We start from the raw sequence: 27,839 nt of genomic DNA, 5'->3' as shown, positions 1-27,839 counted from the left end.
CTCTTTCCTCATCTCACAGCAGAATGTGCACTGTGTTAAGGCTGGATGCATCTTATTTTAATATTATAAAGAGCAATATATATATATATTTTAAGCATATGACTAGCTGTAAAACTCACTGTCACAAAATTACTTGGGGACCAAGAACTTGGGATAAGAAAAATGACTGTACAGTAATATCCTGGGAGATGGATGGTAAGTTGCAGTGGAATAGAGAAAGTAAGGCACTGTCTGGTTCTTTAACATAATACTGGAAATTAAATCAAGCTATTTGGGGCATTTTATCTTGTACACAAGGTTTGAGCGGACTTCCCTCACCACACACATGAAGACACTGATTCATTGAAGCCAAAAGTAGAAGATAAAGTCAGTTCTGCCAGAATTGTCACTTAGTGCCATGAATCATTCTTACCACTCTGTTTCAAAGGCACAAAGAATTGGCAGCAATCTCCTAATTTACTGAGTCCAGACCTCATTCAAACCTTTCTATAACTGGTTGAGATCTATTTTGAAATCAGCCAAGCTTCAACATTTTGTGAAAGAAAAAGCTTTCTCCTGGTTTGAAAGGTTTCTTTTTGAAACTGGAATCACAGAAATCACAGTGCAATGTCGGCAGGAGCAGCCCCTGGGAAGTCACCTATTGTACCTGCCTGCACAAAAAGCACAAGTTCAATTAATGCAAATGATCCCAACACTGCTGAAATGAAATGTTTTGATTGAGCTGACAGCGACAGTTTTCTTTCATCAATTTTGAATTTGCAACACTTTCTGAGACTTGACATTTTTTTGGCAGGGAAAATGCTCAAGTTCCCAAAGATAGATTTTATGTCTGAGAATGGGATGCATTTAGACTTGGCTGACCAGGATAGCTTGAGATGTTCAGTTTACAACGTAATTCTAGCTCATGAAAAATCCTGAGTGGCTGCTTCACAGTGTGCAGAGAGGATGGTCCCTCCCAGTGACACCAGCAGCAAAAGATTGAACAGGCAGCAGTAACACAGAAGGGATTTGGGTACCAACAGAGTTTGGAATCTGATACTCTTGGATATCTGCTTTATACTGAAAAACTCCCATGGTTACAGTGCATATTTTTATCTGTTTACTTGTGTCTCATCTAGTGCACCCCAGAGATCTAACACAAGATCTATACTTGTGTCCCAGCCCAATAAAAGCTAGGGGCTCGTAGGCCCCATATTTATACCCTGTAGACCACAGATCCATAGATTGTCTCAAGTATTCATTTTGCTAGTGGTCTGGAACTGCTAGTCTCTCTCCCAACGAACCTGCTAGCATAGAAACAAGGAAAAATCTCAGAAAGTGGCTTGGATGAGAAAATACACAGCTGAATGAATCTTTTCTACCCAACCACCTGGAAGGTGGTGCGCAAAGCAGACGAAGAATGAGTTTGATTTCTGTGGTTAGGGCAGTTTTCCAGGATTTCTGTTCAACATTCTGGCTTGGTCTCTCAAGCAAAGGGATGGTGTTTCCTTCCCACCTTTCTATCTTGTGATTGCTGAGTGAGCACTCTTTGGGTCAGTGGCTTTCTGTGTGTGCATGTCCACTGCTGGGTGACACTTGAATGCTGTGTGTCATTGTGTTTCTGCTTGTATGGCCTTGGTAGCAGCGGCGGTGCCTGAGGATATCTGCAGGCACACCATGAAACAGACAAGAAAATGCCCCATCACTAAGGAGGTGTCCCCAAATGATCCTGGTGCTTGGACTACACAGAGTCATCTTTCTTTAATGGCCTTTTGCAGACATAATGGGGAGGAAAATTATACTTATGAGAAATGCACAAGGACTGAAATGCAAAAGTGGAAATGTTTTATTGAAAAGCAAAATAAAATAATACTGACACTTTATAGACCAAATAATAAAAAGGCAAAAACATACAGAAAACAGAAGAGAAAACTCTGGAACAGCTGTACAACATCAAATGGCACGGGGAAGGTATTTTTGCAATTTATGCCACACTGCTTCCCCATGAAATAACAATGAGAAAATTTGCATGAGCAGCATATTGATAAATGTTAGATTAGAGCACAGAAATTCGAATGAATCAACTGAAGTAAACATGCTGTGACAGAATCCCACAATGGAAACTATACATGGCATACAATGGAATGGCAAGCATATATGAGGCATTTTGCAGATCTGCATTACAGCTGGGACTGGGCTGTACCCATGGCTTGACAGCTCCCAGAAAAGCCAGAGGTAAAGCTTCCATGGGAGTGGAGCCTGCTCCAGTGGTATTCCTTCCATGCTGCTCCCTCTGGACCTCTCAGGCTCAAGACCATCACACCTTTTGCCTTGTGGGTGCTCTGCTGATGTCTCTCAGTAATTGTGTTCTGGGGTTGCAATGGCACCAAGGACCAAAACAACGTATGCTGGAGAAAATCCTGGTCTATTACTTATTTGGAAAACCTCTTGAATAAAATCAGCCAAAAAAAATGAGGTGGATTTAATTTCCTAAAATAATCAGACTTACTAAAACATCAGCAGTTCTCTTGGTAGCTCAGCCAAAAATGAGATGTGATGTGGTGAGGTCTGGGATGTTAATTGAATTTATGCGTATTTTTGTGACAATTTTTTAAAAATCAAATTGGAATCTAACACAGTTCTGCTTTAGCCTCAGGGCCTTCCCTCTGCCTGCAGATTGGGAAGCTGATCACAGAGATGCTGGAAACACAAAAAAGGTGAAGCTGGGCAAAATGACATGTTGCAAGGGATTCATAAAAGTGAGCATGGTTTTGGGTGTTATTTAATACAAATGAAGCTTTCTGGAGTGTGGGAGGCATCTCTGTCCCTCCACACAGTAGAAAAGCTTGTAACAGCAAAGCTTTTAGGCACCTCTGAACAAATGAGGAGCTCCACTGCCTTCAGTGAAGCTAACTGCAATTTTACCTGCTTAAAGCAAAGCTTACTTGCGGTGGGGAGGTTGAAGAAGGTGAGAAAGAAGCTCTATTTGTTCCATATTTGTACAGTAAATGCATAGTGGCAGCTCTCTGGTGCCCTGGAATAACATTATAATCATAAGATGGTAAGAGGAAGAGGCTTCACTGATGTCAGGATCCAGCCCATACCTTTAAGACTGGGCTGTTTACTGGGATGCCCTCAAACCTTCCTGCTCAACTGGATGAATAATGTGTAGACTGCAAATCATAGTGCTTTTTTAATGCCATTATGAATGGATATGCTTCACCTGGTCGACACCAACAGAGTGAAAGCATGAGTCAGAGATGACTCAGGAGCAACTATTATCAATAAAAAATAAGCATGCACTTAGTGTACGTAATACTGAATTCCACAGTTAAGTTGGCAGAACCTTGCACTGGGAGCTGTAGGAGCATGGAGAAACCCCCAGAGCTTGTAGTTTTATGTGAAAACAGTGTCACCAACAGTACCAGTCAATGTCAGGGTCCCGCTGTGCTTTGGTCTGTCCCACAAGGGAAGGGACACTTCCCTCCTTGGTCTTGCAGGGTTAACTCACCAGATCACCTCCTGTGCCTGCTGCCTCCCATTGAAGCAAGGACTGGTACTCAGTGACTTTTCTATTTACATTTTGTGCAAAGGCTAATGAACCTGAGATACATCCTCTATTCTGCTACTCTGGCCTTGAAATAGGATAGGTGGAGACTTACTTTGTAAAGCTAAGTATAGGTTAAACCTGAGCCCTGCATTATGAATGGTGATGTTTTTCATACGCAGGCAGAGAACACCAAATAGTCACAGAATCACAAAATAGTTTGGGTTGGAAGGGACTTTCAAACGTTGTCTAGTCCAACCACCCTATAATGAGCAAGGACAACTAGATCGTTGGATTGCTCAGAGTCTCATCCAACCTAACCTTGAATGTTTCCAGGGATGGGCAACTACCACCCCTCTGGACAAACCTGTGCCAGTGTTTCACCACCCTCACTGTAAAATTTTCTTCCTTAAATCTAGTCTGAATCTCATCTCTTTCAGTTTAAAACTCTACCACTTGTCCTATTGCAATAGGCCCTAATAAAAAGTCTGTGCCCATCTTTCTTATAAGCCCCATTTAAGTACCGAAAGATCACAGTAAGGTCTCTGGCCCTCTCCAGGCTGAACAACCCCAGCTCTCTCAGATTTTCCTCATAGTCTTACCCAGCTGGATAGAGCTAGTGTAGTTTTTAGTAAGTTCAAATAAGTTTTTAGGGTCCCCTGGGGAGCTGGACACATATCCAGTGTCATCCCAGAGGCCTTGGCAGCACCTTGCATGACGCTTTCCCCCAGCCAGCAGCACAGAGGCAGTGGGCAAGTTCAGTAGTAAATGGGGGTTCCTTACAGTGCTTGTGGAATCCCTGAGTTTACTCTACAAAGATGCACCTCTCAGACATGTTCCATGGCCTGTACTAACAAGAAATTTCCCCTGGATTATAAGCATTACAGTTCTGAAGGATCTGGGATACTCGGGAGACTGCAGAGTCACAGAGACTGACCACTTATTAGTAGAAATGCTACAGTACTGAGCTTTTTGGGGGTTTTGGCTTTTTTAAAAAATGCTTTTGTAACAGCCATTTCAGATTGCAAACTATCAGAATGCACTTGCTTCTTCAGAAATGTGGGGAACAACAATAAGGAGCCTCAAGAGTCTGCAATCCTGCCACTGAAGTGGAACTGTGATCTCACAGTGATCAGGACTATATAGCTAGGACATGTATGAAAGGCTCTATACTGGAGCCACCTTTCAAACTGTTCTCCCCAGCCTCTGCAACAGGGACCAAAGACCAGGACAGAGTGAAGCCACTTCAGAGGGAAAAGGAGTTCTGTCCTGGAAGCTAATGAAGGTCTCATGGAATTTGGATCTAGGAGCACTGGCCTATACAAATACCATGCTATCACAAGGTGTTGTCTGCATCTCACCTGGACAGCCCAAATTTCAACCCTGAGCTGAGAGATTTTGTGGTTAATGACAAGGACATATATTTGCAGAGAGGAGGTGTATGCATCTTTGGTGTCTCTACTGCCAGGGCAGTAGAATCACTGCAGGGAGGCACAACTATCCTCTGAAATGCTTTGGTGTGGTCCTCTATGGGAAAATGGCTGAGTTCCTTCACACTCCCTGGCCTAACTTGTGGATTTCTGGGGTTTGTTTTGTTTTGATTTCTGATGGTGTCAACCGTTTTTCAGGGACACATATGAACCCATCAAGGCTCAGACTCCTGCTAACTTTTGTCACTGGCATTTCCACCCGCAACTGATTCCAGAACCTGCCCTTTGGGAATTTGGATTTCTCTCCTTTCCATTTAATGACAGTCAAGGCCCCCATGGCCTTCTTCAGCTCCTTCACTTTGCTTTGCTCGATGGCTTTGTACTGCACTAGAATGACTTTGATGTTGCCCTTGGAGGCCATATTCTCTAGACCAGCTTTAAGCTCCAGCAGGGCCTGTGTTCCCTGCAAGACGTAGTTGGGGCTCAGGACAACAAGCAGACGTCGACTTTTCTGGATGAAGCTCAGAGTTTCATCTGTGACAACTGGGAGAAAGAAACATTGAGGTGGTTAGTGATGGCTGAGAACATGCTGCTGAGCTGCTAGTGTGACCCCAGTTGTCTCTTGAAGGGGGCAATCAAGTCCTGCGAAGGCACTCTCTAGAGACTATACTGGTGTTTCCCAACCCTGCAAGTTATTCCAGGTAGGGCCTCCTACAGCATCACTGGTACCCACTGCCCCATACAGTAACCTCTTCAACATCTACTCCCAGCCCTGGGCTGCCTGCATATGTGTTTCTTCCTCCCCATGCCACACAGATGCCTGAGATAGCTACATCTAAAAGGCACTGTTCCATGTGTCAACGACACTACCCAATGCTACAAGAATGCTATGGGGCCAAGAGGGCTTCTCTAGTAGGCTCAGATTTAGCTTTCTTGTAGTGAGAGTAGAAGAAGAGGCTCTGAAGCAAAACAGAAAAATTGCAGCTGGAAAAGACTCTGCCTGAAGAGGCAGCAGGAAGCCCAAATGTCTACTTACATCCTCCTCTGGCAGATGTCCAGAATGACTCTGGGTTCTCCCTTCACTCATCTTGCCTCGGTTTACCCACACCAAACACTAAGTATTCACACCCTCCCTGAGTGCCCTCATGGGTTAATCTGCTTTGGAAATACTGCCATCCTAACTCCTGTTACTCATCCAGCTGTTCCTGTTGCCATCCCATTGATGAACACAGATTTGAGTGTTGCTAGAAGTGAGAAGTCGCTAGAAGCTCTGAGGACTGTTAATAAAGTGCCCCAAAAGTGACACCCTTCAAACTGGATACATGTCATGGTAACTGTGGATCCTCTTGGATTTTCTAACATCAGCAGGTAGACTGTCCTTAGGCACCTTTCCATAATTAATGTGAAAATTCCTTGCAAGTGCGAATCCTCTTTGCGTTCTTTGCTGCAGGATCTCCCACACTTCATTGACAAGGGAACGTTCTTGACTGGTTAGAAAATACAATGAAGAATAGAATAATGCTGACAGGCAACTTCATTTAGCTGTCAAGCAAGTTTGATTAGTTCCCATTAGGAAACTTGCAGGATAATCCATTTCCCACTGTTTCTTCATCAATGACAACACAGCTCTTCCTGTGACACAGATGCACACTCTGGAGGCATGACACCAGCTGCCAAAAGCTATTTATTTCCTGGTCACCATGCTTTCCCAAGAAAATGAGTCAAATCCTAGCTAAGAAGCAATGGGAAAGCCCCAGCAGTGTTGCAAATGGCAGTGCAATGACAAGGCACCCCCGCAGTGCCCTGGAGGGCTGGTGCTGGATTGAGACTGGTAGTCACTGCCACTGATCAGGGGTGGGAGTGCTCCAGGGGTGAGGCTGAAAGGCAGAGAGCCTAGGAATGATGCACTGGGAGGAAAAGGAGACCCCACAAAGAGAGAAGGGAAGGATGGAAAGAAGTGGCAAAGGAAACAGGAGGGAGATGTATGTCTTGAGGAGGAATTCGTGAGAACAGCTCACCGGCTCTGAGCCTGACATTGGCATCAAGCAAACAGAGCCTGGAGGGTGCCCTGCCGTGTCATCCAGGCTCTCACTGGAAGGAACACTACCAGGACTGCAGCTGTGTGCCTGTCTCCTGAGGCACATATATTTATTTGCTGTCAAACTTAGAGATTCTGTGTCCTGGCAACAGTCTAGGAGATAAAGATAACAGATCCCAGACTGATTCTGCTCCCTCTGTCATGCAGCTGGGTTGGGACCCCCAGAAGTCCCCCTGTCCTACTCAAAAGGGACCCCGATGGACCTTATTAGCACAGGTTGTCATCTGTGGGGACCTGACCCAAAGCCCATGAATTCAAAGTAGGGCAGTCTTCACTGAAAAAAGCTCAGGTTTTGAACTTTTGGTAGGCATCAGGGATAATACAGTCAGGACACTGGAAACTGAGAGTCTTGGCTAGATTTGTGCCCTTTCTGTGGCACCTGTGTAACTGTATGCATATCTGGAGAGTTTCACAAACTTCCATTCTTGGTGATTCCCCGCACCCCTTGAGGAGATGCTGCGTCCAGAAACTTGTACAATTTAGCTTGAAACAGTGAAAAAAAAAAAAAAAACCCTACATCTTATTGAAAAGATGAATCTCACTACCTGCAAAATATTCTTAATCATAGCAACTCAATTGTATGCCATGTTAAGATATAGACTCTCTAATGAAATTGAGTGGGAGGCCTTCTGGGAGGGCACTTTATCTTCCCACTAATGTTGGCAGGGTGCTTTCCACACCTTCCTGAAGCAGACATTCCTGGTTTTTGCAGGCACTCTGTGAGCTACCAGTCTGGTCAGTATCACACATCCCCTGCCTCCTTTCTAGTTTTGACATTATTCCCCCTTTTTTTAAGGCAGATCAGTGGTTTCCATGAAGATCAGTAGTATGGTTCCCTCATGCTGATAGATCAATCACTCCTGCACATCACTCCTGGGGAGAGCAACTAAAACAACCAAACACAACCACTTGCCCACCACAGCCTTTTTGGTGATCTGGAGCATCTGCAACATTGTCGTGTGAAGCAAACACATTAGAAGATATCAAAAAGAGATCATTAATAGAGATGGGGAAAAAAAATAAAGGATAAAATTAATCTGGATAGGCCAGTTCCTATCAGTTTTCAGTACCTCAAAGAACAATAAAGAGAGGGTGTGCATGGAGCACAGCCCCTGTGAAATACTCACTTCCCCCAGGGGGGCTGTCTCTGTCGAAGATACACAGCTTGTACCCAAACTCATTCTCTAAGACTCCCCGCAGTGTCAGCAGCACAAATTCCTCCTCCTCTGCATTGCGGGCGTAGGACACGTACACATCATACTCCTTCCCGTCTGAGCATTGGAAGTACAGAGAAACACAAATAGCAGAAGAGACACCTGTAATACTGCCCATGCTGAGCCTTTGACGTGCTTCATAGGAAAAGCAGTGAAAGCTCACTAAATATATGAAGGCTCACTTTAAGCCTGGACACCATACATTAAAACACATAGTTACAAGGCAGCAGCACCGCCTATTTAACTATCCCCTATGAACATGCAGGCACTCAGACTCTGATGGGTCACTGAAAGCATGAGACCGCAGCAAAATGACTAACACATTCTGTTCAGGGTCCTTTTGTCTTTTGACATCTCTGACATTGCTTCCTCTCACTGCTGTCTATCTACATGAGCAGTTTCACCAGACAGGCTTGCATCCTGCCTACACCTTCCAAGCATCCCCTTGGCAGGTTCACACCCCAAGCTGCAAGGACTTGAACACCCTCCTTATCCTACAAAGGCAGAAATCTCAGCTCTGAGTCCTAAGATATGAACTCCCAGCAACACAGGGAAGCTGTGGAAGAACTGAGGACAGATAGGTTATTCCAGATCCATCCCTTTGGATGCCTTCCCACATTTTAAAGCAAATCCTGGATTTCAATTAATCCTTTCATCAAAGAAACCAGGGACTTACTGAAATTTGTTAACTTATTTTGACCTTCTAGATCAGATGAAACAGCTAGCCATCAGCAGGGCAGTGCCCCAAGGAGCCTGATACATCCATGCTTTATCGCTGCAGGCAATACAGGGGACTTCTCTTTCTTTTCCCCTGATCCAAACCTGACTTCTCTTGCTCTAAAATGACCCACACAAATGAATACAGGTATAGAAATAGAAGGTCAAAATGTCATTATGCTGTGAAAAGGGTTGAAAATAGCTTATATGAACACTCCTATATGAAAATGAAGGGTCTGGCCTGTAGCAGGGTAAAATAAATGCAAGCCTTTGAGCTCCTTACCTAGAATGGTTTCATCTGTTCCAAAATGAGCCCGATAGAAGAGGACCATTTCAAGCCAATAAACATGATAGATGATGATAAGTATCACAATGAGCAGGATGGTTGCTCCCAGTCCACAGGCCAGCTCCACGGTGTACTTCGGTGATACAGCTGGGTTCAAAAAGAAGTAGAAGGTATGGTTTACAGAGCGGGTTGGGCCTTCAGCTAAGCAGGAGCATGCTTGTGTCACATGTAGCCAAACACCACAGAGGAACTTGGCCAAGCTGGCCAAGCCAAGACTTTTCTGGCAGGACATAATGGATGGTCAGGTTGGAGTCCCCATTTGGGGTTACTAGGTCTGGTTGGCCTGGGAGAGCAAGTCAAAGCACAGGCTGGACTTACGTCTCTGAGCAAGACCCTGGGAGCGCCCAGATGGTAGAATGATCTGTTGATGGAAACCACTTGCATGGTCCTAAGCCAGCTTGTGAACATAACCTTCTCAGCAGTACATGCAAACACCTGGGACAACACTACAGCACTTATTTATAGGACAGCCAGCCAGAACTGATCTGCTGTAAAACAAAGGCAATGGCCACCATTTTCCCAGCCCATCAAAGCCATAAAGCTCTTGTGGTTTGCCTCAGACTGACAGCAAGGATGTAACTAGCCACAGTCTGATTGTTTTCTACCAGGAAAGATGAATCAGAGTTCATTACAGAAAAGCTGAAATACTTAAAAACAAATAGGAAAACCTGTGGACATCAAGACAGAACATCATAGGCCCCCCTTCAGCTCATACAGTGTCTGTCACACCACTGCTGCTCCTTTGTATTAAGGACAGAAAATAACTCTTCTAACTGTATCCCTGGGCAACTCTGTTTTTATGGCAATTCAGGTGGCAGCTGACATGCATACTGGCAAACTACATGATAAAGGAACAGCAGTGACTAGAAACCACCAAATTCCAAGATATAGTAAGTTTTGCTAGAAATGGGATTACAAGAAAGAAAAGGGGAAAAATTTAGGAAGAAAGGAAGAAACTTTCAACAGGTCATGGGCAGCAGAAGTACATGAGAAAGAGAGGAAAGTAATCCAGAAAAAGCAGGAAACTTATATAATCCAATTAATTAAAGAGTTTGAGCTAATATGTATAGTTACGCATTAAAACCTGGAAGACAAGTGCTGAGGGGTTAGGTTCTGGCATGCTTGATGTTCTTGTGTGCTGTGGGATGGTCTACAGTGAACTCAGTTTAAGGTTGCCCTGCCAACAGTGGTTAGGGATTGTTCTTAGATTTGCTATAGAACAGAGCAGAAAGGAGGCATTATGAGTAACCAGGTCTGCTCAGAGCAAACCCACTCGACTGCTTGGGACCAAACAGTGGAAGAGAGTACATATCAGCCCACTAGAAAACAGCATTTAGGCACTGGTGTATAGAGAAAGAATTTGAAGTTTTTAGATTCACTTCTGCTACATGTATAAACATCATCCCAGATGAATTACATTTGTAGGATGAACACACTCGCAGATGGTTTCAGACTCAGTTGTGTTTGCTCTATTGTTCCCTGCTAATGATCCACAAAAGTTTTGTCTCAGTGGAATGGGACTAAAAAAGAAGGACAAGTACCAAGAAGGAAGAGAAAGATCTCTTCAAGTAAAGACCTTTGTAAGCCTTCCCATGTTAATAAGGCAGAGTCAGGGGAAGAAGGTACACAAGGCAGGGCAGCATCCCTTATGGGAGAGGGGAGGTCCAACCTACAGCAAGCGAGTATTGAAGCTCTGATGAGGTTGGTAAGGAGGTAGAAGTATCCACCTTAATCAGGAAACCTCACATATCTATAGTGAAGATTCAATTTTTATTACTGAGAAGTGATCTGGGAAATAGGAACAAAATCTTTGATGAAACAAAGATGTAGGGAAAACCCCACACTGAATAGACTTGTATCAGTCCACACCATCCATGCTGAGATGACAGTATCTAGACTGGAGCATCATCATGGCAAAGAGTAAAATCAGAGCATCATGGTTAGACCATCTCACTCCCTGAGCAAAATCAATGAGTGCAGTCTGCCTTCTGGAGGATGCCAACTGTTGTGTCATGCCAAACCCTCACACAATCAAGTAACCCCAAAAAAATTCAAGTAGCCTGTCCCCTCAGATCTGCTTCAATTGTGGTACATGGATGGGGTGAAACAGGTCTATCCACCCCTCTCTCTTCCCAGGCACTTGAATGTGGCAGGGTATATGTGATATGCATCCTTGGCTCCCTGCCTCCAAGAAGTGGTGCAGTATGACAGCAATAAGACAGCAGTGCATACAGAACAGCATGTTGGGGAAAAAGGCCTCATGGAATTATTTGTTCCTCTGCTGTTTTGCAAGGTAAGGCTCAAGGCAGGACCAACAGCTTTTGAGCACGCCTCATTTCATACCCATGCTCTGCACGTATTTTACCTTTCATGCGCACTATGGCTTGGCTACGGTCCTCGCCTTTGGCGTTTCTGGCATAACAAGTATAATTCCGTTTCAAGTCATCTGGTGTGGCTTTTGCAACTGTTAGAGTCCTTATGATAGTTTTATCTTCAAAATCTCTAGTAATTTCACTGTAAGAGAAAAACTAGAGCATTACGTATGTGAAAGTGCAGCATGTTCTTAGTGACAAACACTCCTTTCCCTCAGGTAACACAATTCTTTCTTTCAAAAACAAACAAACAAAAAAAAACCCAAAACCAAAATATCAAACAAACCACCTAAACTAATACTTATGAATCGATACACACTTCAGAGTTTAACAGAGCTGGAGCTGTTTCTTTATCTGACTTGCCTTAATATTTATTTTGCCACTCAATTTTCTCATTGCAGCTGTGTCATGTTGCTATTTAGAGAAAGGAATTTCTTTCTTGCAAAGCAACAAGATCTTGTGAACTCAGGATTCAGAGTCCACATCACATTCCCTGTGCAATCCTGGATGAGTCAGTTTGCGTCTCTCTGCCCGAATTGCACATCTGCAAGGTAGGGATAATAGTATTTACTTTGTTCTTTCTTTTTTCTACATAGGTTTACAAACCTATTGGTGCAAAAACTGGAATCCACATGTAATTCAGCACACAGAAAATGGGATTCTGAACCTCATTTGAGTTCTTCATATAAATGAATCCCTATTCCTTCTAATCAATACTATCTATAATACTATATTTATGTTTTCAGCCTCTGTTTTTTGAAACCTTTTTATCATTAAAGCTATTTGGGAACATTTCTCTAAATAAAATAGTGCCTGCTCCTGTTTTAGCAGTTCCACAATAGCACCAGCTGTTGGCACCACTACCAAGACCTGAACAAGGAATTATGTGAACTGGTAATGGAAATTCCCTTAAACCCTTCTGTAAGACAAGACACCATCCAGTCTGCAGGTGTCCTCCCTGGAGCTCCTGGTTCGTCACGGCACAGTGCAAGCCCAGGGGTTTCTGATTAACAGGGAATTGGGGGACCACACACTCCCTTGGAAGGGAAAATGGGACTGTCACATGTCTGTGCCCATCATCCTCTACAGGATCCAAGAGAGGTTTAGATACAAATCATAGAATCATAGAATAGTTAGGATTGGAAAGGACCTGAAGATCATCTAGTTCCAACCCCCCTGCCATGGGCAGGGGCACCTCACATTAACCATATCACCCAAGGCTTCATCCAACCTGGTCTTGAACACTGCCAGGGATGGAGCATTCACTACCTCCCCGGGCAACCCATTCCAGCGCCTCACCACCCTCACAGTAAAGAATTTATTCCTTATATCCAGTCTAAACCCCTGCTGTTTAAGTTTCAACCCGTTACCCTTTGTCCTATCACTACAGTCCCTAATGAAGAGTCCCTCACCAGCATCCCTGTAGGCCCCCTTCAGATACTGGAAGGCTGCTATGAGGTCTCCACACAGCCTTCTCTTCTCCAGGCTGAACAGCCCCAACTTTCTCAGCCTGTCTTCATACAAGAGGTGCTCCAGTCCCCTGATCATCCTCGTGGCCCTCCTCTGGACTTGTTCTATCAGTTCCATGTCCTTTTTATATTGAGGACACCAGAACTGCACACAATACTCCAAGTGAGGTCTCACGAGAGCAGAGTAGAGGGGCAGGATCACCTCCTTCGACCTGCTGGTCACTCTCCTCTTGATGCAGCCCAGAATATGGTTGGCTTTCTGGGCTGTGAGTGCACACTGCTGGCTCGTGTTCATTTTCTCATTGACTAACACCCCCAAGTCCTTCTCCGCAGGACTACAAGGAATTTCCTTTTTGCCCAACCTGTAGCTGTGCCTGGGATTGCTCTGACCCAGGTGTAGGACCTTGCACTTGGCATGGTTAAACTTCATGAGGTTGGCATCAGCCCACCTCACAAGTGTGTCAAGGTCCCTCTGAATGGCATTCCTTCCCTCTAGCGTATCAACAGAACCACACAGCTTGGTGTCATCGGCAAACCTGCTGAGGGCACACTCAATTCCACTGTCCATGTCAGCGACAAAAATATTAAACAAGACCGGTCCCAACATCGATCCCTGAGGGACACCACTCGTTACTGGTCTCCAGCCGGACATTGAACTGTTGACCACAACTCTTTGAGTGCGACCATCCAGCCAATTCTTTATCCACCAAGTGGTCCACCTATCAAATTGATGACACTCCAATTTAGAGACAAGGATGTCATGTGGGACAGTGTCGAACGCTTTGCACAAGTCCAGGTAGATGACGTCAACTGCTCCACCTCTGTCCATCACTTTTGTAGCCCCGTCATAGAAGGCCACCTAATTGGTCAGGCAGGATTTTCCCCTAGTAAAGCCGTGCTGGCTGTCACCAAGCACATTTCTCTTTTTCATGTGCCCTAGCATGCCTTCCAAGAGAATCTGCTCCCAGATTTTGCCAGGCACAGAGGCAAGACTGACTGATCTGTAATTCCCCAGGTCATCCATTTTCCCCTTCTTGAAAATGGGGGTTATATTTCCCTTTTTCCAGTCATCAGGAACTTCACCTGTCTGCCATGATTTTTCAAATATGATGGCCAGTGGCTTTGCAACTTCATTTGCCAGCTCCTTCAGGACCCGCGGATGGATTTCACCAGGTCCCATGGACTTGTGTACATTCAGGTTCTTAAGATGGTCTCGAACCAGATCCTCCCCTACAGTGGGCCCAAGGTCTAAGTTTTCACAGTCCCTGCATCCGCCTTCCAAGACTTGGGTGCTGCGGTCAGAGCCTTTGCCAGTGAAGACTGAGGCAAAGAAGCCATTCAGAACCTCAGCCTTCTCCAAGTCCTGTGTAGCCAGTTCTCCCAAAAGCTTCCGGAGGGGGCCTACATTGTCCTTAGTCTGTTTTTTAGCTGCTACATACCTATAAAATCCCTTCCTATTATCTTTAACATCCCTTGCCAAGTTTAGCTCCAACTGGGCCTTAGCTTTCCTAACTTGGTCCCTAACTACTCTGACAACATCCATGTATTCATCCCAGGCCACCTGTCCTTGTATCCACCTTTTATAAGCCTCTTTTTTCTTGTGAATTTTTCTCAGTAGCTCCTTATCCATCCAAGGAGGTCTCCTGGCCTTCCCACTGCACTTCCTTCTAGTTGGGATGCAACACTCCTGAGCTTGTAGCAGGTGACCTTTGAATGTTAACCAAGAGTCTTGGGCCCCCCTGCCCTCTAGGGCTATATCCCATGGAACCTTGCTAAGCTTTTCCTGAAGAGGCCAAAGTCTGCTCTCTTGAAGTCCAGGGCAGTGAGCTTACTGCACGCTCTTCTCACTGTCTTGAGGACCTCGAATTCGACCATCTCGTGATCACTGCATCCAAGACTTCCCTGGAGAGTCACATTTCCAACGATCCCTTCCCTGTTGGTGAGCACGAGGTCAAGCAGGGCACCTCTCCTCGTCGGCTCCTTTATTGCTTGCAGAAGGAAGTTGTCTTCCACACAATTGAGAAACCTCCTGGATTGCTTGTGCTGGGCCGTACCGTCTCTCCAACAGATGTCAGGGTGGTTGAAGTCCCCCATGAGAACAAGGGCCTGCAAGTGTGAGGCTTTTCCTATTTGTCTGTAGAGTTCTTAATCCACAGGTTCCTCTTGATCAGGCGGTCTGTAACATATCCCCACAGTAATGTGTCCCATCACCGATTTCCCCTTAACCCTGACCCACAGACTTTCTGTTAACTGATCACCTGTCCCCAGACAGAGTTCCATACTCTCCAGCCTATCCCTAACATAAAGGGCAACTCCCCCTCCCCTCCTACTGTGCCTGTCTTTTCTAAAAAGCCTATAACCTTCCATTCCAACACTCCAGTCAAAGGAGCCATCCCACCATGTTTCGGTGATGCCTATTATATCATAGCCCCGTAGATGTGCCCACATCCCTAATTCCTCTTGTTTATTCCCCATGCTACGGGCATTTGTATAGAGGCATCTGATCCGAGCTCCAAATGAAGCCATCTCAGTGGCTGGAGCGGCTAGAATATTACTACATTGCTCAGAGTATTTATTATAGGTGCTGGCAACTGACTGGGTGTGTTGGGATGGAATGATGCTCCCCTCCCCCAACACAACTAGTTTAAAGCATCCTTGACAAGTCTGGCAAGCCTCCCAGCAAAGCCACTCTTCCCTTTCTTTATCAGAGCAGTTCCACCAGCCCCCAGTAGGCCTGGCCTACAAATGTGGGCCCCATGTCCAAGACACCCAAACCCTTGACTATGACACCACCCTTTTAACCATTTATTAACCTGTCCAATCCTCCTTGCCTTTGGAAGGTCTTCCCTTGTGTCTTGGAGAATTGTCGAAAAGACTATCTGAGCTCCAGAACCCCTGACCACCTCTCCCAGAGCTCTGTAGTCCTTCTTTATACTCCTCAGGCTACTACTATCTATATCCCTAGCACCCACATGTATCACTAGAAGCGGGTAATAGTCCGTGGGACTTACTAGAGCAGGCAGCCTCTCCGCACCATCCCTGATCCGTGCCCCAGGTAGGCAACACACCTCCCTTGCGACCGGGTCAGGCTGACAGATGAGCGCTTCCGTCCCTTTCAAGGCAGAGTCCCCTACTACTACAACCTGCCGCTTTTTCCTGGCAGCACCAGTAGAGATCTTCTGTACCAGTGCACCAGCCGACTGTTTCTGATGCAAGTGCATTTCCTCATCAGCCCCCTGCAGGACAGCAAAGCAGTTCTAGGTGGGTACAGCAGATTTAGGAGGAAGCCCCTTGCTTTTAATTGCTCTCTTCCTCCTTTGGTTCTTTTTCTTTGTTACTAATTCCCAGCTTCCCTGATCAACAGCTTCCTTCTTTCCTCCATGAGTTAGAGGGGAAGCTTGAGGCCCCAGGGCTGTTTGGTCCTGGAGCAAGCAGTCCTGCTTCCTCTCAGCTTCCCTGACATCTTGCAGCTTGCTGACAGCATCCCGTAGCTCAGCCACCTGCTGGAGGAGGACCTCCATCAAGGAGCAGTGAGCACAGCCCTGCCCATTCTGCACCTTTCCCTCACCAGACCAGTGCAGGCACTCTCTACACTCCAAGCTCTGCATGGCAGCCTCCCCACTTACTGGCTCTGTCTGGGTGCCTACGCTGGCCACCACCGGGGCGGCCAGGGCAGAGCTCTCAGACCAGATGAAGGCTTGCATTACTGTGTTACCTTTGTGTGACTTTTATCTTCGGGTCTGTGATGTCACCTGTGTTTTTCCCATCTATGGTCCACCACACCTCAGTCCGGGATTCCTTCAGGAAGGTGAAGAAGACCTCACAGGACAGAACAAGGTCATCTCCTGGGAAGAAAGGAAAATGGTGTGATATTGCAAAGCTGGAACAGCATCAAGCTGACTTTTGTGGTTTCCAATGGTCCTACCATCCTGAGCTTTGCCTCCCTTTATGAGGGAATAGGCATCATCCACCTTCAGACTTCTGATAAATCAACATATACAGGGTGTTAAACTGTTACAACAGACAAATAAATAGGAGAAAATATCCTGCCTTCTCAAATGTGTTACAAATTCCTTGACTGCACCAAGTGACACATCTGAAGGGAGGTGCTCCATGCCAACCACTTCCTTCGAAAGCCAGGAAGTGTTAATCATCCCCACTGCACATGAGACAGATGCCATAAAGCAAAGGATCCAGTTCCACAAAAGCATTTTGGTATGGGAACACCTGTTCAGCCATTTAACTTTCCTTCAAGATCAGGCTTGGGAGCATGAATATCTTTGTGATCAGCCCATAAATGATTTTATCTTACAGAATGACTACAGAAGAAGTCTGACCTTCTAAGCCAAAAAAAGCTGTGCTTTAAAGTAAAGACTGCTGTTAACCATCATTGGCACCACATTTATTTCAGGAGTGTAACGGGACACAATCCATTCAATATAGGGAATTGTTCCAAAGAGCTGATGGGGTGGGGGAAGTGGTGTGGTACCCCATTACACAATGCTGTGAGGCCAGCAAAAGGAGAGCTGTCATTAATTAGGAAGTAATTGGCTGAAAAGGGAGAGGAGATGAGCAAGATGTGGCTAGGATGCTGGAGCCACTGTGGGCCTGAATAAGGGAGGATAGGAGCAAAGCACAGCCAGGGATAGGACTGAGACATGCTCCTACAGGAATTTCTTTAAGCAGCTGAGGGTCCCCATTTCATCCAACTCCAAAGCTGCAGTCCTGCATCTCCACAGCTGTTTATTTATTCTTGCAAAAAGAAACTTTTAAAGCTTTCCTATTCTGGCACTGAGAAATGGCACCCCACACTGTCTGTCAGGCATCTTTGTGGCAGTTCACGTGCTCTGCAAAGCAAAAGCATTGGGGATGCAGGGGAAGAAGAGAGCTTCTGTGCCTGCCTGGGTCTTCCTATCCTGTCCCAGCAGGCAGGCTGCCAGAGCAGCAACAGAAGGCAGCAAGCATTATAATTTACCTGCTTCCAGTTCGTAGACAACTTTCTCATTTGGAGAGACGAATTGTGGTGGCAAAGCCTTGTTTGGAGATCCTGCAGGAGAGAACATAGAGCCTTCCATGGGGAACTGGACTTCATAAGAACCTGGTGTCCTTGCAGCCTCACTCATGATGCTCTTGCACCCCACTCCACATGCTCCAATTCAGCTTGTGATATCATCCTGCTGCAGAGTTCTGTGCAAAGAGAAATCTAATCCTAGTCCCCAGACTTGGCCAGATCGAGATTTTGAGGCTCCACCAAATTTTAGGTAAGTCTATATACAAGTTTTTGTGCCTTTGACATCAGAAGAGCTCCATAGCCATATCATCTCCCACTCAACATCTCCCATAAAGCACAACCTGTATCGGTTTCTTTTTACTGGTGCTTCTGAAAAACAGAATAAAAGCACCACTTCCTGTTCCAAGTATTTAATTCAGCTGTTAAAGGAGCAGTTGCCATGGGGACTCAGCAGGTGCTTTACTGTTCCCTAGGTTTTTAAGTTGTCTACAATTCCCTGGCAGATTGGCTGAGCCCTTGTGCCTGGGATGGATCTGTCCAAACACTGGGCTGGGTAACTGGAGCCCTGCCTGGCCAATTTACAGTCTCAGCCTCAGCACACAAAGCTTTGGGATTCCAAGAAAACCAAGGCAAGTTGGCTATTATGGGATAATCTCACAAATAGCTATGAGAAAAGGGCACTGGAGACAAAATCTGAGCAAGAATGTCTGGGTTACGCATTCATATGCCAGCAGAGGGTATCCCTGGCCATCTCATGGGCTATGTCTCACCAGCCTAAGTCTGATCACATGTGTTGCTTGGGGCTTTAGACATGGTGGTAAGTAGGACCTCCAGTGCAACATGTTATGGGCAGTAACCCAAGGCTGACCCCAGCAAGCAAAAATGTACCAGGTCAGTTGGGTAATGCAGATTGAGCACAACTACAAATGGATCCTGTGACAGATTCTTCTAGCTGCTTTCACCACTTCTGCAGTTATCCACCTGCATTTTACACATCATAAAATCATTCTTACCCACCACCTTCATGTTTATGGTTCTGGTAAGATTATAGGTTCTTCCATGGTCCTTGAATGTCACAATACAAGTGTAATTTCCTCTATACACACTGCGGACAATGCCGATGACAAGCCTGGGCCCTTGAGGGTATCGCTCATAGAAGCCATCCACCAAGTTGCAGTTCTGAAGTCAGATAGAAAAACACTTAAGTTTTGGGACCCAAAAGTAAATATATTGGCTTAAACACTACTACAAAGATCTTTTAAAAACTATGAATATGATACTTGGGATTGTGTTGTAGGTCAGACCTAAATACTTAGGCATGCTGGAATACAAACTGGTATTCACCTTGAAAATGAGGTGAAGAAACAGATGACCCTAATAGTTTTATCCCACCTCAAATACATACAATTTTATAAAAGAGAGCTCTCTGATCCAGAAGTACATTTGCAGTCAAGGTGAGCACCTCAGCAGAATGAAAGTAAGAAGAGAGGAAGAAAATGACGATGTATTCACCAATGGATACTAAGACTAAAGGACATGTCCCCTGTTGATATCAGCCTTTTGGGACTAATCAAGCTACCCTGACTGACCTTAGCTGAGGATGAGGCCCCAGAATTGGCAACTGGCAAATGAGAATCTGTAGTACCGAAACTTTAATAACTCTCCTCTTTCGGTCAGGTGAGGCAGGAAACCTCTGCCAAATACCAACCTAGAGATCCCTTTTCAGAAGGGATTATGTAGATGACATCTTGATTGTCATAAAACCCAAAGATGTGCATATTTTATAAGAGATTATTTCTGAATGGTACATTTCTATATCAGATACATCCTAATAGGGTAGTTTAAGACAGGGGTCATATACCATTTTTAACGATTTTTATTAGGCATGAGATGACTTGCTGCCTGAAAAATTACTTCCTTGGGGCTTTTTGTTTCATCCTGCTAATTGATTGCTGAGATGTGAATTTCAATAAATGGGACAAGTAAAGGTTTCAACTACTGGAGTGAAACTGCTCCACTTGGATACAAAAGTTACTTTTTTCCAAAAGGTTTTAGGGTGGCTTTTATGCTTTTGGGGTGGTTGGGGGTTTTTGTTTGGTTGGTTTGTTGTGTTTTGTTGTTGTTTTTGTTTGTTCAGCATTTTATCTGGTTTCTTTTTGTGTGTGTGTGCATTTTGTTGTTTGATTTTTTTTAATCAGCAGATATACTTGTTGTCAACATCCTTTATAATTAAATCCACTCATAAAGAACCTTCTATCTAGAATCCCAGAAGCTCTTTCAGAGTGCATAGAGAATTCAGACCCATAACCCTCTGGCTGCACATCCCCTGAGAATTCTTATTCTCTCTTGACCAAAGGTATCCACCTAGAGAAAAATGCTGAAGTCAAAATTTAATAACATTGAGCAGTGATTCTTTAGGCAAGAGTCTGAGGATGATCGGAGACAGCCTAATTACCAGAGCAGTATGGAGGGTGGGCCAGGAACGTCTCCATCTTCAGAAAAGAGGTTTGCTGAATTGGGTCAAATAGGCAGCTATGGTCCTTGTAGCAGCCTGATGTACAAACTTCATTTTCTGACCTCAGGGAATTTTGGAAATGATGCTGTTTTCACTAGTTTTTGGTTTTTTTTTTTTATAGAAGAGGGAATATGAATCACAGTGTCCTTTACAGGGACAGCAATTGGCTCATACAACAGGTTAAATATACTGCCCACAGCTGAACTGAGGTTTCTAAATTCCTGCTCTTCTCCACTCCTGCATGCTGGTCAAAAAGGTTTCAGTGCTAGCTCTTAACTCCCATCCAAGAGCAGTTTTACTCTTGAACTCAATAGAAAAAAAATAAAAAGGTTCTTAAAATTACAAAAGCTTCATTAACAGCTTTGTCATTGTGGAGTCTCTAAAATTTAGCTCTATAATTCTCATTACAGCCATTGCTTTTTCAGATACAACACTGCATTCCCCAACTGACCAAATAAGTCTTTCTTACCAAGTACCACTTGACAGTTGGTGTTACACTAGCAGGGTAAAACCCATCGATGTCTGGACATATGATCTCATTGGTATGCTCCAGGTAGAACATCTCTTCAATGGGTTTTATTGAATGGCTCACACAAGAATGTTGGTCTTTTGGAACAACCTCCAAGGGAAATGCAACTTTGCTGCAGTAGGTTGTATTTCTAAGGACAGAGGAGGATAGGGCTGATGATTAGCTAAAACTTGTTTACTCCTATAGCAGTTCAATGAAATAAAAAACACATCTGCAGTAATGAGTATCATAGCGCTAATAAGGTATATACAACTTCAGTTGACTCATTTATACATAGGAAAAAAACTCCATCGGAGATGGCCACACAGCTCAGAAAAGCCTATAAAGATGACTAAGAAGCAACATCCACTCCTCTGCTGGGAAAGCAGATAATAAGGTCAAAGACACAATGAACAAGAGACAATGTGAGGAAGATGAAAAAGAGCTCTTGTGCTCAGTTGCATAGTAGATGCTATGTTCATTTTGTACCACACTTAGAGACACTTAATTTCCTAGAAGTCTGAATCTCATAAATCTTAGCCAAATTAGCATGCAGCCAAAACATTACCCCTGCATCTGAAGCTATTTTTACTCTAGACATACAGATCACTTCTTAATGGTGAGTGCCTGTGGAATTTGCCATGAGCTCAGCAATAATATTTTCATGGACACTTGCAGCTAGCAAGGAGAGGCATGCTCATTAGTGTTTGCAAAGCTCCAAGCATTATTACAAAGTAAATTGGCTCAACACTGAGCGGTCTCATAATTGTAACATTCTTTCCCCATTAGTGCTTTTGTAAATGGTCTTCTTCCTACAGAAAGATCTGGTGCTAACAGCATAGTTTTCCTGCTTCCATTAAAGTCCTTCAATTACAGTGGAGACTTATAGAAGCTGCACTGTACAACCTACCTGAGCATGCATGTATAATTCCCAGTGTCATTGAGAAGAGCAGGCCAGAACCAGAGGGTATCTTTCTCCTTACTGATGTGATTGTCTGGGAGACGAAAATTAATGGGCTCCTCCAGATCACGGTCCTGTGCAATCCTGTACCAGATCAGAGTTAAGCCTGCAGAGTGGGCTGTGCTGTAGTTGTACTTTAAGAAAGTCTCAAAAAGTGGGCATTTGATCTTGGCAGGTTCCCCTTCATAAATCTGGATCTGCTTCATGGTGTCCACACCCCAGTCATCACAGCGTTCTGCAGCCAGAAAGAAGAAGGTAACTTAGCCTGCAAGTCTGCAGGAGAAAATAAGTTCTGCTCATGTTCCCCAGAGCCCTTGGTCCTGTCCCCATTAAAATCAGAGGCAAAAACTTAGTGTTTTCAGTGGAAGCAAACTATAGTTCTATAAAGGAGGGGAAGAATTCTATATTCATTTCTGAGAACCTGCAAACTTCTGCTTTCATTTGTACACCTTTTACATTTCTTCCAAGCTATTTATCTCCCATTAGGACAATAGGATAGGATATTCCTGCATAACACCAGGCTTCCTAGGGAGCTCCAAGAAAATTCAACCCTCAAATCTTGTGTGTGAAGATAAAATTTAGATGAAAACACTCCTAAAGGTGCATGTGCATCCACACACAGTGACAAGGAAGATAGAGATAGAGGTGTTTAAATAAGAGATAAAAAAAAAAAAAACCCAAAGCAAACATCAACCCTCCCTTAGAGCTACAGACTATTGACACTGCAAGAAGCAGCTGGACTGTGGGTTCTGGGAAGTGAGGACTGTCTTTGCTATGATGGATTCATGCGTCGCCTGTGCATAGGCATAATAACACAAAGAGTACAAGCAGTAGTAACTGACACAGAGTGACTGTTTACAGTGAAGTTGGGGAAAGGAGGCTGAGGGGCAGAAGAGACAGTATGGAAGAGGTGGCAGCAGCAGCAGGTTCTCTTGGGGATCCCTGGGCAGCTTCCAGGCGCAATCCCCAAGTACAGTCAACAGGCGCAGTGTGACTCACAGCACACTCAGGCTGACACAGAAACTGGGCTGTGTGAAAAAGCTATGCAGTGCCTTGTGCTTTATTTTTTTATTATTATTTTTTCTTGTCATTAGTGAATAGTTTCAGTACAAAGAGCACAGTCAAAACCCATTTCCCTTCCGAGTGCTCCTTTCCACTCCATTCCTCCTGCCATCAAAATGCCCAGTCACGAAGGGACTTGGTGCAAGCAAAGCACGGTACCAGTGTGTCAGCAAATGTAAGAGCAACCTGCATTTCCAGTGCCAGCTGAGACACACAGAGAAGACACTGTTACTGCATCTCCTGTCTCCCCACGCTGACAAGGTGGCACAGCACACTTCCTAGCACATCTCTTGTAGCTGCTGTGAGGCATTAGCTAGGGCAGCATGATGTCCAAGAGCCCAAAATGAGTTGAACAGGAGAAGGGTATACTGCCTGCAGCAGTCCCCAGGAGCAGTGTCTCAGCATACCACAGCACACCAGAGACAACACTGCAAAGCCTCTGCAGATATTAAAACACACAGAGAGGAAAACCAGCATACAATATATTCTTTGAGCCCAATTCTTCTGACCTGACTCCACAGGCCCAAAGCAGGATTTCTGGCATTTTATCTTTCTTAAATAGACAGTGGGATGTAGCTTGGCCCTGAACTCATACTTAATTAGAAAAAGCAAAGAAGAAAACCTTTGAGAAAATGGGCCTACAGCACTTAAAGGCAGTAATGCTAATTCCTGTGTTTCGGCAATACTCAGTCACACTGAGGAGGAATCTGAGCCGTTAAGAATAAAAAGTTTTTCTGGCAGATTTACACATAAATGCAAACACAGACTGCACTGTTCCTCCTGTGCTATGCCAAAACCCATATGAGAGTGCAAATTCTGGAGGAAGAGAATGAACTGGGCTAGGAAGAGACAGTGAAGCTACACAGAGTACAAGTATTTACTAGCAGGAACTCCAAATCCAAATGACCGAAGAGTGTCATCACTTGTCATCTAAGAAACATACAGAACCTTCTTTCAAGACTGCATCATCCAATACAGTTGCTAGCACAGCCAGCACGAAGGCTTGTTTTGAAAGACTAAACCACTATTGGAAGCCTTACACCATGGGAAGGTGCATAGATACCAGTCAGCACCATGGTCAAGGCCCACTGGAACAAGTATGCTGCTTTAGGGTGGTGGGGTCAAGTTACTGGCATGGTGAAATTCCCATGGAGGGGTAAATGAGACAAATGAGCCTACCAGACACTACTTGCTATTTGCATGATAAAACACGGATTATTACTCATGATGGGTGGGGGCATTTTTTTTTTTTTTTAATAAAGAAAGGCTTTTCCTTGGAAGGGCAGAGCTGGGACTATAAATGGGGACATCTGAGCTCTCTTCCCACCACCTGACTTTGCAGTCTCCTCTTGGGCTGCATAAAGGTGAACTGTCTTTATTACTTCAAATGGCAGGACTGAAGAGGAAGAAAATTCTCCTGTAATAAAACACTGCAGTACTGAAATTCTTGGAGTCAAGATCAATTAAATTTGCCATCATAAACAGCTCTTGCATTTTGCAACAGCTCATAAATCAACACTAAAACTACTTACCCAGTCTACCTGAATGAGTTATGGAAAATGAATAAAACTATTTAATTTTTTTTTCTTCCTAGATTAAACAAAAGCAATGTATGGATTTTGTCTTCTTGACCAGGGAAGAGATGACTGCTACTGTTTTTTCACTGTAAGAGCTGTATCTGGAGATTTTGTCTCAGAGCTGGCTAATTCACCTGCCTTCAGGAACACTGTCACACTGAACAGCTAGTCCTAAGGCTCCCTATGTACAACCTGTCTTGGGGTGCTGTGTGCTCTGAGCTGAACCCCAAACACAGCACATAACCATGCTGTGTAATGAGCAGCTACACTGCAGGAGAAGCCATGCAGCTTGAGATCACAGGCTGTGCTTGCCACCCTGCTGGCAAAGACTCCTCCAGGCTTCCAGGGCACAGCCAGCCCAGCATGGCTCCAAGGGCTCAGGGATCAAAGCCACAACCCACCGCTCACAGCAGAGACGACAGAAATGCCACAGGCCTGAGTGAGACCTCCTTTATGCATAAAATACTGAGGACAGAAGTTGTGGTGCTTCACACAATTTCCCTCCTCCCCATGCCCTGGGGGTGTCTTATGCATGAGATAGGTGGGCTCTGCTTGACACAGCATGTGAGGGGACTTCAGGACATCGCTCACACACACATTTGTGAGCCTCTTCCCCCTTGGCTGTGATGTGGCTCTTATTCCTGTGCCCTTTCAATGCAGACCACAGCAGCTAGATCAAGCCCAGACAGCCAGCCACACTCCCCACATGTATGTAAAACAGAAGGGATGCTCACATTATTATTGCTATAACTTTATTTGCATCCAACAGCTCTCTGCAACATTTTTGTGCTATTTCCAGTATTTTAACCTTTACTGGCTATTCAGAGCCTATTTGCTGCTAACAGCAGCATGTAGCTACTTGGACATTAGTCTAAACTGGAGATAACCTGAAAAACTGGCATGACTTCACAGTGAACCTCACTGGCATAAAGCAATTCCCACTATAAAAAAAAAAAGTACACACGTATCTTGATATATTGTGACTCCAGCAACAGTATTCGAGGAAGAACTGTAGAAAGAAGATTTAAGGACTTAGTTCTAATTGTGAGAAACAGCAGTAACTTTTGCTGTGTCCATTTGCAGCAAGTCACACTTGTTTTCACTGGCTAAGCCTAGGAAGTAAGTTTCATCTCTTGAAATGTTTCCTGCACAAAACAGCGGCTGGAGTTTAGAGCAGCTTCTGAATGAATTCATTGGAATCAGTATTCATGCTCTGACTTCAGAGGTTCAGCAATAAATGGAAACCACCAAGAGATGAGAAGCTATATGCAACTCCATTGTCCCTTCCATGCTGCAGCAAACAGAACACCACACACAACTGAAGTATACAAAAAATCCCTAAAAATCCACCATCCCACAAATGCATCTTCCTAGAAATGCTTCTGCAAAACACTTTGAAATAATCCATTTTTTCTCATAACAACGGAGGTGCACTGTAAATACCTCAACTGACCCCTCTTACTGCTACTCTGTAATCACACAGCAAGGCAATCTATGACTGATAATACCTACCCATGACTGACAATACAGGGAAAAAGGCAAGAAACAGTCTTGTTTCTAGAGCCCTGATTAGGAAAAGGGTTTATACATGCTGGAGAAAGGCTGCATGGTAGAAGAAAGCACCCATCTCCAGAACTGGAAGAGAAAGCACAGACAGAAAGGTAATGATGCCTATCTTGATTTCGTGTGCCTTGAGATAAAGATACAAGAGGGCTGCTGCCCAATTGCTCTTCCTTAATGAACACTGGGAACTAAGCGGAGTGGCAAAGTTAACTCCGAATGTCTTCAGTGCTTGGACTGTATGTTGCAATCTGGTCACAGGGATATTTTCTACTGATACAAAGGACAGAAACATCTTCTGTTATAGAAATAGGTCTATCTCATTTCTGAATCCGGTGCTTCAATGCTCTTAAATGCCAGGTATCCCAAAACAGAATCCTCAGAAGCCAAAGCAAGGTGAAGAAAGTGGCTTCTCTAGATGTAAAGTAGAAAATTAAATGAGAGGAAAGAAAAAAATAGCTATGTGGTTCAGCTGCATAAAGGTGAAATCAGACATTTCTAGGAACCTTTCCAAACCTTTCACTTCTTGCACTGATTTACGCCCTTTTTAAAAGAGCTCTGAATACACACATCTGTAATGCTCCTGAGATGCATCTGTAACACTCATTACAAGCACCCACACAGCCAAAACAGAGATTAGATTGGTGTGATTATTTGCATTTTTCAAGAAGAGACAAACTGCTTAACCCATGGATCAAAAAAGAAAACCAGAGTAAGGCCACACCAAGAAATGCCATTCCATTTTGTCAACAGTTTGGCATTTCTATGTAGTTATTTTAAATACCACTATTTAAAAGAAAAATAATAATAATATCTCAAGCACCAGAACTCTACCAGCTCCACACTGCCTCCAGCCCTTCCCTTCCCTGGGGCTACAAACAAAGGCTTCCCCTAGTTGAAATTTCTGTGAAGAAATAATGAAAAGCCATCCTTATGAGAAGCCATCTGTCATGCTGGCACAAATTATCCCACCACTTGCAAATTGATGTGCCCTTCTCTATTGCCTCTGAGTTTGGGAGGGGGCCTGCCTTGCACACAGGCTGAGCCCATGCAGCCACAGGAGGACACAAAGCCACCAACGCTGAAACTCAACAAGCAAAAAAAAAATTAAAAAAAATCCCTCCACTGTCTTTCTAGCTCACAGCAGTCAGGGAGAAGGAAGCAGAGGAAGCCAGGCTGAATAGAGGAATTACACTGAGCATGGGAGGTACCACAGAATCATAGAATAGTTAGGGTTCAAAAGGTCCTTAAGATCATCTAGTTCCAACCCCCCTGCCATGGGCAGGGACACCTCACATTAACCATATCACCCAAGGCTTCATCCAACCTGGCCTTGAACACTGTCAGGGATGGAGCATTCACTACCTCCCTGGGCAACCCATTCCAGTACCTCACCACCCTCACAGTAAAGAATGTCTTCCTTATATCCAATCTAAACCTCTGCTGTTTAAGTTTCATCCCGTTACCCCTTGT

At 44.5% G+C, this 27,839-nt stretch overlaps 1 protein-coding gene across 2 annotated transcripts in view; it reads right to left on the bottom strand.

Moving 5' to 3' along the window:
* Positions 1–27,839, bottom strand: part of IL1RAP (interleukin 1 receptor accessory protein) — a 52,207-nt gene that overhangs the window by 1,885 nt on the left and 22,483 nt on the right. The window contains exons 3-11 of one of the 2 annotated variants that reach the window (XM_031046739.2): positions 22,117–22,402; positions 21,168–21,357; positions 19,197–19,362; positions 18,148–18,219; positions 16,888–17,017; positions 11,697–11,845; positions 9,269–9,418; positions 8,182–8,325; positions 1,808–5,499 (exon numbers count right to left, since the gene is read on the bottom strand). In XM_031046739.2, the coding sequence (XP_030902599.1) occupies positions 5,078–5,499; positions 8,182–8,325; positions 9,269–9,418; positions 11,697–11,845; positions 16,888–17,017; positions 18,148–18,219; positions 19,197–19,362; positions 21,168–21,357; positions 22,117–22,402 (1,709 nt within the window). In that variant the 3' untranslated portion in view covers positions 1,808–5,077. Of the gene's footprint in view, positions 1–1,807; positions 5,500–8,181; positions 8,326–9,268; positions 9,419–11,696; positions 11,846–16,887; positions 17,018–18,147; positions 18,220–19,196; positions 19,363–21,167; positions 21,358–22,116; positions 22,403–27,839 lie in introns of those variants that run through there. The other variant, XM_031046737.2, reaches the window with a different exon arrangement.

Source organism: Melopsittacus undulatus, chromosome 6, assembly GCF_012275295.1.
Source record: "Melopsittacus undulatus isolate bMelUnd1 chromosome 6, bMelUnd1.mat.Z, whole genome shotgun sequence".
Taxonomy (NCBI): Eukaryota; Metazoa; Chordata; class Aves; order Psittaciformes; family Psittaculidae; genus Melopsittacus; species Melopsittacus undulatus.
The sequence above is the reverse complement of the archived record's forward strand: the minus strand, read 5'-3'. Positions and strand labels throughout refer to the sequence as shown.